The 13,593-nt window shown below is 35.8% G+C and overlaps 1 protein-coding gene across 4 annotated transcripts; it reads right to left on the bottom strand.

The window, feature by feature from the left end:
- Positions 1 to 598: 598 nt before the first annotated feature.
- Positions 599 to 12,637, bottom strand: LOC132124335 (NLR family CARD domain-containing protein 3-like). 4 transcript variants are annotated; one of them, XM_059535331.1, is made up of 20 exons: positions 12,300 to 12,637; positions 9,653 to 9,730; positions 9,226 to 9,418; positions 8,281 to 8,541; positions 6,407 to 8,195; positions 6,112 to 6,198; positions 5,759 to 5,842; positions 5,497 to 5,580; positions 5,048 to 5,131; positions 4,869 to 4,952; positions 4,702 to 4,785; positions 4,530 to 4,613; positions 4,353 to 4,436; positions 3,548 to 3,631; positions 3,228 to 3,311; positions 2,364 to 2,447; positions 2,202 to 2,285; positions 1,565 to 1,648; positions 1,047 to 1,130; positions 599 to 787 (listed from the first exon to the last, which is right to left on the bottom strand). In XM_059535331.1, exons 3-20 carry the CDS (start codon positions 9,326 to 9,328, stop codon positions 697 to 699), a joined length of 3,423 nt encoding a protein of 1,140 aa, XP_059391314.1. In that variant the 5' UTR covers positions 9,329 to 9,418; positions 9,653 to 9,730; positions 12,300 to 12,637; the 3' UTR covers positions 599 to 696. The 4 variants fall into 4 exon arrangements, with proteins under 4 accessions (XP_059391314.1, XP_059391316.1, XP_059391315.1 ...); XM_059535333.1 differs by having other exon boundaries at positions 9,677 to 9,730; XM_059535332.1 differs by lacking the exon at positions 9,653 to 9,730.
- Between the last annotated feature and the right edge of the window lie 956 nt (positions 12,638 to 13,593).

Genomic DNA, 13,593 nt, shown 5'->3' with positions numbered 1-13,593 from the left:
TATGCTGCCAGTTCTCATTTCTTTCCCTCCATCTCTCTTTCTCTTCCTCTGCCCTCGTTCTTCAAGCCCAGAGTAAAGGAACGAGGACTGGAGTGGTGTGGATTACTTGTGGATTATTGTGATGTTTTTATCAGCTGTTTGGACTCTCATTCTGACGGCACCCATTCACTGCAGAGGATCCATTGCTGATCAAGTGGTGTAATCCTGCATTCCTCCAAATCTGAGCGGATGAAGAAACAAACTCATCTACATCTTTATAGCCAGAGGATGAGTAAATTTTAATCTACGTTTCAATTTTGGGTGAACTATTCCTTTAAATAATCATGCATTTGCTTTCAAGAAAGGTTAATAGACTTCAGTTCATATGTAAATACAGTAGCTGCATCGAACTGAATGTGACAATGTTTTTATTTTCATGACATGGATATATCTGTAGATAACAAAATGTAATTTCCAGTTTATATATGATTATACTTTCTCACATGTTTTTAAGTGTAGATGCCGGTTTAATTGCCTTTACAGTTATTTGAATTCATCTGAATGAATTTTCAGCAAAATTGTTGTATGATGTGTTTTATAAAGACAACATCTTTGTCAGTTCTGTTTTATAAAATATAGTTTATTATTACACAACTTTAGGAATATTTACATGAATAAGGATCTAAATAAAGGTGTTGTGGAGAGTTTGTGCGTGTGCTAGATATCCACCACACAATCTGGTGCACCAGCTTTGATGGCGTCTGAGACGACCTTTGCCCCTGACTCCCCGATGCCGTTACCCTGCAGACTGAAGCAGAAATAGGAAATCATAGCACACTTTGACACACATCGCAGATGAATCTCACACAGGATTAATCATGCTGAGGTGAAAAGTGACAGTGACTGTAAATTTAATATAATCAATGTTCAGAATCACACCCACAGTCAGTGCAAAAAAATTCACCACATGTGCCAAGCAACCGTGACACACTGTGATTGAACCTCTCACAGACAGACGGCGGTTCACACATAGACCCACACACACACACACACACACACACACTGACTTGATGTAGGTGAGCTGATGGTTTCCTCTCAGCGCAGTAGCGATGAAGATCGCTCCGTCCATCCCCAGAGCATTCTCCTGTAAACTACAAACACACACTGTTTCAACATTTATGTTCTGTTTTGAATACAGAAATGCTCTTAGTTTCAGTTTCCAGAAACATATTAACTGCACGGCTGTTTTCAACATTGATAATAATCAGAAATGTTTCTTGAGCAGCAGATCAGCATATTATCATGATTTCTGAAGATCATGTGACACTGAAGACTGGAGGAATGATGCTGAAAATAAGGCTGCACTTCACAGAAATAAATTACATTTTACAATATATTCAAACAGAAAATTCCTTCTTTTTTTTTTTTTTTTTTTTACATTGTACATTTTGCAAATGTTCAAAACTGATTACTATTCTGGATCCCAGCTCATTTTGTGGTGAAAACAGCTTCAAAAACATCTCTCAAATATGCTTTGATAGGTTATAGAAAGGTTTAGTGAAAATAATGTGGTCTGTAGACATACTTCAGACTTCTCAAGCTCCTGTTGTTCTTCAGAGCGCTGGAAAACGCCTTCGCTCCTTCCATCCCAATGGAGTTTCCACGCAGACTAAACAAAAATGATCAATATTGAGTTTTCAAAGAGAGTTTATCATACACTGTGTCAAGTATGGTTTTTTTTCTTATCTTTCTTTCTAGTTGTATGCAAAAACTATGTTTCCGTTCAAAGGTTTAGGGTCAGTAAGAAATTTGTTTTTTGAAAGCGATTAATAATTTTATTTAGAGAAGATGCATTAAATTGACCAAAAGTGATTTACAGAAGATTTCGATTTCAAATAAATGCTGTTCTTTTTAACATTTTATTCATCAAAGAATCATGGAAAATACTGTAGATGTATCATGGTTTGCATAACAATATGAAGCAGCTCGACTGTTTTCAACATTGATTATGATCCGAAATGTTTCTTAAATCATTAGAATGATTTCTGAAGATCACGTGACACTGCAGACTGGAGTAATGATGCTGAAAATTCAGCTGTGCATCACAGAAATAAATTACATTTAAAAATATATTACAAAAGAAAACAGGTATTTAACATTGTAACAATATTTCAAGATTTTTGACCATATAATTACAGCCTGGGTGAGCAGAAGAGACTTACTCTAGTGTATGAAGGCTTTCGTTGACCACCAGAGCATCCGCCAGTGCAACGGCCCCGGATTTCCCCGCTGATACACCCTGAAGACTTAACAACGCACATGTGCAAGGTCAGACACTTTAGCAAACAGTCATGAGATAATGAAGAAAACTGAGTGAGACTCACTAGAGCACACTGAGAGAAGAGTTTGACCTCAGAGCACAGGCCAGAGCAATGACGCCGCTATCACCGAGAGCGTTCTCCTGCAGACTGACAGAGAAACACTACACATATCACGATCCTACAATGAACCTGAGACATGCACTTTTTCAAACTAAATGTTCATTCCAATAAGAACCTGTCATTCGGGTGCAGTAGAGAGCCAAAATGTTACACCAAGAGCTTTTCATTCTCTAGTTCTTTAGTAAACCTTCTATGTTGTAGAGCTTTAAAGCACCCATAAACCAAAAGGCAGATCTGAAGAACCTGTACATTCCTTAAAATAAAGGTTTGAATTTTTTCACAGCAATAATAACCATTTTAGGTTCCCCAAATAATATTTAAGTGAACAATTCCTAAAAGAAAAAAAAAATCTTAATGTGAAGAGTATTTTAAAAATGTAAAGACTTTTTTTTTATACTTTAAAGAACCTTTTGTGGAATGGAAAGGTTCCATGGATGTAAAAAATTCTTCATGTAACAATGGATATCAATAAAACACACTCTTAAAAGAAAAGGTTCTTTACTGGCATCTATGCTTCCAGAAAGAACATTTAACATCCATGGAACCTTTCCATTCCACAAAAGGTTCTTTATTGTGTAAAAAAAAGTTCTTTAGACTTTTTGCTGTTACATTGTTAAAACCCCTTTTGGACCTTTATTTTTAAGAGTGGAAGGAACGATCCAGAACAAGAAGTGCTTCAAAGCAGCTTTAAAGAACAGCTTTAGTTTGTTTTTTTTCAGTATGGTGTCAGTGAGAAATCAACAACATGGCAGTGATCTGTGGAGAGCACTGATGGAGTTTGATGCATGAGGATGGAGATGTTCTTACTCCAGCAGCTGAATGCAGGTGTTGCTCTTGAGAGACTGTGCTAAAGCTTTAGCGGCTCCAGTCTTTATGAAGTTCCACTGGAGACTGAAACAAACACAGAGGCGCATTTATGACTACATAAGTCATTTAAATGTCAAACAGATTTCTAAAGTCAACACCTGCATGACCTTGGATGACATCAGTGATGTCATTACCTGACCAAGAGTCATCTCATTAGTTCATCTCTTTTGTCTTAAATGTATTTGTAGGTTCATTTAAAAGTGTTTGATGTTCCTGAAGGTTCCATGAGTGTGTATGTGAGAATGTGTGTGTTCTCTCACTGTAAGGAGGTGATGGCTCGGTTGACCCTCATGGCTTCAGCGATGGCCGTCACTCCCTCATCATGAAGAAGATTAGCGGTCAGACTTGAACACACACACACACACACACACAAATAAATGATTTGTAATACATTCAGGTTGTGAGGATAACACAAGCTCAATACATTGTGACGCACAGAGTGCTACATACATTTTTACATGACTTTGTGAATCAAAATGCTTTAGTTTTGTATATATCATATTTTAATTTGATAGATGAACAGCACATAAACTTCTGTTTTACTAAACTCTCAAAAATATAATAAATCTGATTATATCGCTTCAAAACTAAAAATTATTATATAATGAATATACATTTGTGAGGTAGTAATAATAATAATAATAATAATAATAATATATTCTAAAAATTATTTAATAATAAATAAATAAATATATATAAACATGATATATATATATATATATATATATATATATATATATATATATATATATATATATATATATATATATATATATATATATATAAATAAATATATATATATCATGTTTATATATATATATAATAAATATAATTAGCTTCATTATATATATATATACATATATATATATATATATAAAATAAATATTTAGAATAATTTACAATATTTATAATAGTAAAATATTTATAATATTTATAATATATATATGTGAAAAAATACATGTACGTACATTATTTTAAGTTTTAATTAGCTTTATACAAAAACAGTAAATGACAACGGTATGTGCTGATTTTGACCAATTAAGCATGTATGTTGTGTGTACTTACTCGAGTTCTCTAAGACAAGTGTTGACTTTTAAGGCTTTGGCGATGTCTTTGGCTCCAGTGACTCCTATCGAATTCTCCCTTAGACTGCCATCAAATAGACACACAAAGTCAGCAATATTTCTTAGCCAGAACATACGTTTGAATAGTTTAATACTGTGGTGTTTGGCATTGACATACTTCAGACAGCTGAGACCGTGGTTTGACTGAAGAGCGTGTGAGAGAGCTTTAATGCCTCTGTCACTCACTGAGTTACTCTGAAGACTGAACAAAAGATGGAGTCAGATCAGACGTTCGTTCACCTTCATCGACTGGATATTTGTAATTAAATCACTGATTTAATATGTTTTACCTGAGCCTGCGGAGTATGTCGTTGACCATAAGAGCCTGAGCCAGAGCTACTGTTCCCAAATCACCCAAATGATTGCTGGAGACACTGCATTAACATTCACACGGACAGAATTATTTTCAGTATTGTTGAATGTGATTCGATTTTGAGCTGACACTTTAGATACTTACTTGAGATCTTGTAGAGTTTGATTCTTTTTAAGGGCTTCTCCGATTTTTTTCACTCCTTCTGGCCCAATGCCATTTTTCTGAATGCTGCAATGCATGGAGATTAGTGTTTATGATGTTTTGTTGAAGCACGCACACACACACACACACACACACACACACACAGTAAAACACAGACTCACTTCAGTGTGGTGAGTTTTCGGTTTGATTGAAGCACCTCTGCCAGCGCACGTGCTCCTTCATCCTCTATGTGGTTATTCTGCAGACTACATAAATAAACACATATATGCTCATTTATATGTGCACAAGCATGTATTGCTTAAACATTTATGTATTCAATTTGAAATATATAAAAAACATTTTATTTTATAAGTAAATAAAATGAATACATACATTTTATAAATTAAAATATATATATTTTTAAATTTCAGATGTAACAATTTTATTATGTTATATTTATTATCATGCATTCACTTTATTATTATTATAAATAGTCTTACATTAGAAAAAGTATTAGTTAGAAAAAAATATATATTTTTAATTTTATAAATAAAATGTTATGCATTATAAATATTATAATATAAAAAAATTGTTAAGTGTAACAATTCTTAAATGGTTTATCAAAACCTACTTGACTGACACAAGGACCTGGTTCATTTTAAGGGCCTCGCACAATGTCTTTGCTCCCTTGGCGCCAATGTTGTTGCCACGAAGACTAAGATGAAAGAGATAAATTTTATTTAACATCCTTAATTTCTCTTGTCGATTCGGATTATAAGGATTAAAGGCACAGAAAAACACATCAGATTAGTTTGCATTATATTATTCAATGACCTTGTAACTGCAAGTGAAAATACAAAACAGTTATTGTATTAATAAAAAAAGTCACTGACTCCAGGGTTGTGAGAGTTCGGTTGACGAGTAGAGCCCGACTGAGCGGTTTAATGCCTTTACTGCTTATGGAGTTATCAGCCAGACTACAAAAGAGAAAGAAAGAGAAAGAAACAAGTTAAAGGCTGCAATAAAACATACTACCAATCAAAAGTGTAGTGTCTGCAAGTCTCTTCTGCTAACCAAGGCTGCATTTATTTCACCAAAATTACAGTAAAAACTAAAATGTTGTGAAATATTATTACAATTTTAAATAACTGTTATATATTTTAAAATGTAATTTATTCTTATGATCAAAGCAGTATTTTCTAATATGCAGATTTTCAGCTCAAGAAACATTAATGTGTGTCTGTACCTGAGCATCTGAATATGGCACTCTTTCGCACTCAGCAGACTTCCCAACAGCTCCATGGTGCCTTCCTTAAATTCATTGTTTTCCATTCTGCATAACACACATACATATGTAACAGTTAACAGTATACACAAGAGATTAACAAAATAATTTAAATAAAAAATAAAAAATAAAAAAAAATTAAAGTTTAAATTCTGTAGAATGGCTTTAGAAGTCTTTAAATATAGCACTCAAACTGTATATACTAACTTTATGCTATAGAGTTTTGTCTTTTTTAGTATAATCATGCATGTTTTACCTCAGCTTACTGCAGTAGAGCAGCTGTGGGAGGAGCCTCTTCAAGGAGGAGGAGTCTAGGCAGTTGGACAGTTGAGTCTCTTCAGTACATGCGTCTGATACTTGCAACAAGTAGGCGAGCACAGCACAAACTCCACCCTTTAGCTTCCCCCGCAGACTGCAGGTAATGAGATCGTCCTCTACGGATCGTAGCCACTCCCCCTGCTGCAGCTCCGCTAGACACGTTACCATCGTGACGCTGCGCATGCTAACGGCGTCGCCTGCTGTCCCGGTCACTGTGTTCTGAAGCAAAGTTGTCGCTGTTGTGCGCTGTGTCACCTGCTCCTCGTGCCCAACGCCCAACGAACTTCCTAGCAAAGTGCTAGCTGCCGGAGACATCAGCCCTGACAGGAAGCGCATGAAGAGGTCGAGGTTGCCTTGAGGCGCGGTGTCCGATTGGTTGGTTTTCTGCAGCGCAGCACGGTAGTGACTGTGGAATCCAATGCGGGGCCAGGAAACAGCACTTTCAGAGAACAGATCGAACATCCCGCGCCTCAACGAAACGTAGTAAAAGAGCGCCCCCATGAACTCCTGCACGGATGTGTGCGTGAACTGCCATGCAATGCTATCGGACAACCAGCTTTGCCTGCGTTGGAGTATGCGACATCCGAGAGTCCCGCCTTGAAGTGGTACATCGACGCCGTAAGTTCGTAATTCAGCCTCGCTGAATGTATACCGTCGACGCAAGAGGCTATAAAAAGCAAGACGACCCAGAGTGCCAAGTGGCTTTCTGATGCCGCCACTGGGTGCTTCTGATCCTGAGAGGTGTGGCCAACAGTAGTGGGCGTAGACTTCTGTTAATATTCTAGGAAGGGGTGTGGCATCTGACTCTAACTTTAGAAGGCGCAACAGCGTAGATATGATAATGTGGCAAACCGCCGGCACAGAAGACAAAATGAGCAATGGTTTCTGGGAATTCAGGTAAGTCCATACTTTGGATGAGATGTCCTCGGTTGTGTTTGTTTGAGACGGTGAGCTCTCTTGCGATAAAGAATACACATCTAGTTTGTTTGTAATACAGTGATTAATATAATTCTTTATGTGCGTTCTGGAAAGAGGCGGAGCTTCCGTCACGCGATCGAGCAATCCCGCCGGAACTTTTGCCCCAGTGCCAGGCTTTGACAAAAGCCAGAGTGTCGCCCCTGGCAATAGGTTACCTCGTACAATGTTTGCAATAAGGTCCGACACAGGAATTTCGCGACGAGGGTCGCTAGTGGGCGGGGCATCTGCGAAATCCAGCGACTGGCGAAATTCTTCCAATCCGTCCAAAATGAGCAACACTTTGCAGGATTCGTTAAATATAATTACGTCCACATTATCATACGGAACATACAATCGCAGCAAGCGCTCGACCGATAGCCGATCGAAACTGCTCAATTCCCAGCATGCAATGGGGATTGCGAGACTCAGCTCTGGATAGATCTGACTGGCGCTCCATAGCTGGATAAAACGACGGACAATTTGGCTCTTCCCGCTGCCGGCCACACCAATCGTCAGGGTCACGCGAGGGGTGGTGCTAACTCTTGTCAAAGGAGTGATCAGCTGATCCAATCCCAGCGCTCGACCATGAAGAGGCCCCGCCCCTCTGTTGACTGACACCTGTACTAGGTCGTGTTCTCGCTGCTGAAGGTCAGATACGCACTCTATGAGGAGTAAAGTGGAATTGGAGTTATCAGCAATTTGCAATGATGAATTTTCATGTTCTTTTAGTCGCTGAAGGAGAGCATCTTTATAAGGTCGAACCACAGAGTCTGCGGAGGGAAAGAGAGAAGTAACCAACTCTGGAATAAAAAAAAAGAAGCAGAAAATAATAATAAATTAATCACATACACTTACCATGTACAGTGATAAGGTTGAACTCAGTCAGGTGTGAACCTTGAAGATAAGCCTGAAGGGAGGCGCCATGTGGATCAGTGACAGACAGACACTCAACCAATAATTGCACTTTATCCTTCAAAGACCCCGTTTCCTGGATAAGCCCCGCCTCCTGTGCACTAAGCAAGTCTGCCTTTCTCATGTGACAGACCACATTTACCAAAATGGAGGAGGATAAGAACCGTTGCAACAATGTCTGGTGTCTGCATAACCACCCGGGATCTGAGGAACAAACACATACACAAACATATCATTTATTGTAAGAAATGCATACGGTTTTAAAATAAGGGATACACAGATACTTTTATATTTATGCATTTTCATATTTACAGTGATATTAATAGATGATAACCGAGAAAAAAAGGACAGTATTATAAATATATAATACGATTTATATTTAAAAATTCAATAATTTTAAATACAAATATACATAAAAAATTAAAACACTAAAAACTAAAGTACATGCTTTAATGGCATTTTTATGCACAGACACATAGATTTGCTGAGGTTGCATGCATAGTTTAACATTTAATATTAATAGCTGATAACCAAAAATTATTAGTATTACAAATCAATATTTCTTTGTCATGTAAATATATTAAACACCAGATATATTTATAAAAATAAACATATACAAATTTTAAACATTAAACATTTAAGTTTATTTGTAATTTGTATGCACTGTCACAAGTATCGGTTGCATATATACTTTAATATTTAATATTAATGACTGATACGGCTGATAATAATAATAAATAAATATACATCATAATAAACAAAAATGTGTGTATTATTACAATAATAATGAATTATTGCTAAAATAATAATAATAAATCTATACTGCTTCACTATATAAAAAATATAAATTAAAATATAAATTAAATGTGATGTGTTTGGGCTTTGTACCTGTACCTTCCATCTTTTTGCTAGTCTCTTGTTTTTGAGTATTGGACTTCAGATCCAGGTAGCAGTACTCCTCCTGCCATGGGATATGGGAATGTCTATCCATCCCAGAGCACTAAGAAACCGTGTCCAGCTGTGTGTGTGTGTGTATGTGTGTGTGTCAGACCCTCAGTGCCATTCAGTAGGATCCATATGCCTGTAACAGACAGACAACGCTAGCATCAGCAGCATATATCGATCAAACAGATACGTTCACCATCATAACGCACAGACATTGTTACTTTTTTTTTTCTAGATGTATATTTTGCACTTTATGAAATGTGGACATGCTTTCTAACACTTATCACAGAGTGATTTAAGATATGTAGAGAAAGGGCCAGAGGAGCACATGTCAGTTCTCTGGAAACCAAGTCTGAACCTCATTACCCACATGCATCAATAAACACTGTGTTACCATCGTTACAGCATGACAGCCGTCCCAAACAGATGTGAGGTACAGTTTACAAGCCTGTGGCAAACAAGACACAATAACCCTTATTTCTATTGACAAAACAACCTGCATAACAATAAAGAGATATTATATAAATATCTATATATATATAAAATAAAAAAAGTCATCAGGGGGGGTAGAAACTGCAGCATTGACCTTCTCTTGGGTCCCATATGACAGAAAGAAAGAGTAGAACGTTTAAGTGTTTGATTCTGCATGAAGTTAATGCTGAGGTTAACGCAGAAGCCAGTGAAAACCTTATGCTTGAGCCAGAGTAGCCTATAGACTAAGAAGAGCTAGCAGTATATATGCATTCATATTCATAAGAATGTAATAATCAAATATAGCTGTCAGCTAATTTGAAAAGGAGGCTATAGTCATTGAATAAATTAATTCATGGAAAAGTTTTTTTTGTGTGTGTATATAAAGATTATTATTATAAATTATTAATAAATTACTTAAAAATATATATTTCGTTTTTTAAGGTCTCACCAAGGTTGCATTTATTCGATCAAAAATACAATGAAAACAGTAATATTGTAAAATATTATTTCAATTTAATATAATCTATGTGAATGTATTTTAAAATGTACGTTCAAAAGCTGAATTTTAAGCATCTTTACTCAGTGTCACATGATCCTTCACAAATCATTCTGATTTCAAATGCTGATTTGCTGCTCAAGAAACATTTCTGAATATTATAAATGTTGAAAACAGTGCTTCTTGTGTTTGTGGAAACTGTGATACAGTTTTTCAGGATTCTTTGATGAATAAAAAGTTCCAAAGACGGCTTTACGGTAAAGGCACTTTTGATCAATTTCATGCATCCCTCCTGAATAAAAAAAGAGTATGTATATATATATATATATATATATATATATATATATATATATATATATATATATATATATATATATATATTTTTTTTTTTTTTTTTTTTTTTTAAATCAAACTGTCCTCAAAATTTTTAACGATCATAATCAATGTAAGATGTACATTTTCACATACTGCAAGTTCAGAAAGTAACAGACCCGCAAAAAAAAAAACAGCAGTCAATATCATGTTACACTTAAAACCTCATCTAACTACAGTATGTCACTTCCTTCGTGCTATTTTAATAACAAATATAAAAATATTTCCCATGGTTGGGTTAGAGTAGATATGATACAGTATGTCTCTATACAAGAGGATCTAAACTGATTTACTGCAGCCTTACAAATAGCTTCCATGAGAATAATAGACAATTCCAAAGAATCCGTTACTTTTAAATATAGAGAACCAGGATACCGTCAGAATACACTAGCAACCATTCTTTAACTTAGTAACCACTCAGAATACATTAGCAACCATTCTTTAACTTAGTAACCACTCAGAATACATTAGCAACCATTCTTTAACTTAGTAACCACTCAGAATACACTAGCAACCATTCTTTAACTTAGTAACCACTCAGAATACACTAGCAACCATTCTTTAACTTAGTAACCACTCAGAATACATTAGCAACCATTCTTTAACTTAGTAACCACTCAGAATACACTAGCAACCATTCTTTATCTTAGTAACCACTCAGAATACACTAGCAACCATTCTTTAACTTAGTAACCACTCAGAATACACTAGCAACCATTCTTTAACTTAGTAACCACTCAGAATACACTAGCAACCATTCTTTAACTTAGTAACCACTCAGAATACACTAGCAACCATTCTTTATCTTAGTAACCATTTAGAATACACTAGCAACGTCCTCTATCCTAGTAACCACTCAGAATACCCTAGCAACCGTCCTCTATCCTAGTAACCACTCAGAATACACTAGAAACCATCATAAATACCATAGTAACCATTCAGTATACCCTAGAAACCATCCTTTATCCTAGTTACCACTCAGAATACAATAGCAACCATCCTAAATACCATAGTAACCACTCAGTATACCCTAGCAACCATCCTAAATACCATAGTAACCACTCAGTATACCCTAGCAACCATCCTAAATACCATAGTAACCACTCAGAATACCCTAGCAACCGTCCTCTATCTTAGTAGCCACTCAGTATACGCTAGCAACCGTCCTCTATCCTAGTAACCACTCAGTATACCCTAGCAACCGTCCTTTATCTTAGTATCCAATCAGAAAACACTAGCAACCGTCATCTATCTTAGTAACCACTCAGTATACCCTAGCAACCGTCCTCTATCCTAGTAACCACTCAGAATACCCTAGTAACCGTCCTCTATCCTAGTAACCACTCAGAGTACACTAGCAATCATCCTAAATACCATAGTAACCACTCAGAACACCACATAACAGAACACCGAGATATATGCAGCAGACGCAGCACCTAAAAAAACGTCTTCAAAAACAATGCACAAATTATATTATGATTTTACAGCAGTAATATTATTAGTAAATGTAACAATGTTTACCATGGTAAAATTTTTATATATATGAATATTTTTTTCAAAAAATAGACTTTCTTCAGCAATGAACCCCATACGGTTAATGTTTAAAGACAAACACCTTATAATATATATAATATAAAACTATAGCTAAACCCTTGATGATGAAAACGATACTCACTGTTAACGGAGTCACGCTGATCTCGTTGGTCTTCAGATTTGGAGTCTCCAAACACACAAACACAGGAGCATCATGTGTGTTTCTGAGCACAGGAAGTCTCACTAGCATCTGTTAACCTTCGCTCTCACTACTCTACTTCTCTCAGAACTCATCGTCATCCTCCATTCGGCGCTTTCTCTGTTTGAGTGTCTCTGTCACGCACGTCTGTCTTTTTCTTTCCCTCTCTTTCTATCCTTCCTGTCGCACCTCCTTCTCTTCCTGTGCAGCAGGCCACAGATGCACTTTTGACGTGTAGAATCATCTGACATGCTGTCTTTATGTGCACAAAACCACATCTATACACAAGCACACGCTTCCACACGCTCGCTTCACACAGAGCACTGGACTGTGCAAATACTCACAACACAAAAACACATATTTTCACACATGAGTACAGCTGTGTGAAATTAACAAAACAGACAGCTTAAGGTCACGCATGTGTGCAAAAAAAAATAAGTATATGCAATACAGGAAAAACTAAACAATAAAAGTCAATTTAGGCTGTTATATGTGTGCCTTTGCCTTAAGAAGATGCATCTGATACAGACAGGACAGGAAGTGCTGATTAAAAAACAGGAAGAGAAAAGAGAGAATCTGACTGAACAAATGAGACACAATGATACAGACCTCTAAAAATAAATAAATACGTAAATATGGGGTTAGTTTGTGGCCAAGGATGCATTAATTTGAACAAAAGTGACAGTAAAGACGTTTTTAAGGTTACAAAAGATTTCTATTTCAAATAAATGCTGTTCTTTTGAACTTTCTATTCATCAAAGAATCCTGAAAAAACTAAATGTTTCATGGATTCCACAAAAATATGAAGCAGCACAACAGTTTTCGACACTGATAATAATAAGAATAAAGATATTAGAATGATTTCTGAAGATCATGTGACACTGAAGACTGGAGTAATGATGCTAAAAATTCAGCTTTGCATCATAGAAATAAATTACATTTTACAATACATTCAAATAGAAAACATTGTAATAATACTTCATATAATTTCAAAAAAGTTTTTACTGTATTTTTGTTCAAATAAATGCATCCCTGGTGAGCAATAAAGACTTGCACAATCATTAAAAAAACCATTTAAACCCCAACATTTGAATGGTAATGCATATGTTATAAATAAATAAATACATAAATACATCAAATTAAATAAACACACATATATATTCAATATTAACAAAGAATCATTTATTGTGATTGTATTATTTGAGAAATTTTCCTCTGCCAAATGTACATAAAATCA

Source organism: Carassius carassius, chromosome 42 (assembly GCF_963082965.1).
Source record: "Carassius carassius chromosome 42, fCarCar2.1, whole genome shotgun sequence".
In the NCBI taxonomy this organism is placed as follows: domain Eukaryota; kingdom Metazoa; phylum Chordata; class Actinopteri; order Cypriniformes; family Cyprinidae; genus Carassius; species Carassius carassius.
Note: the sequence above shows the minus strand (reverse complement) of the source record. Positions and strands in the feature narration are given on the sequence as shown.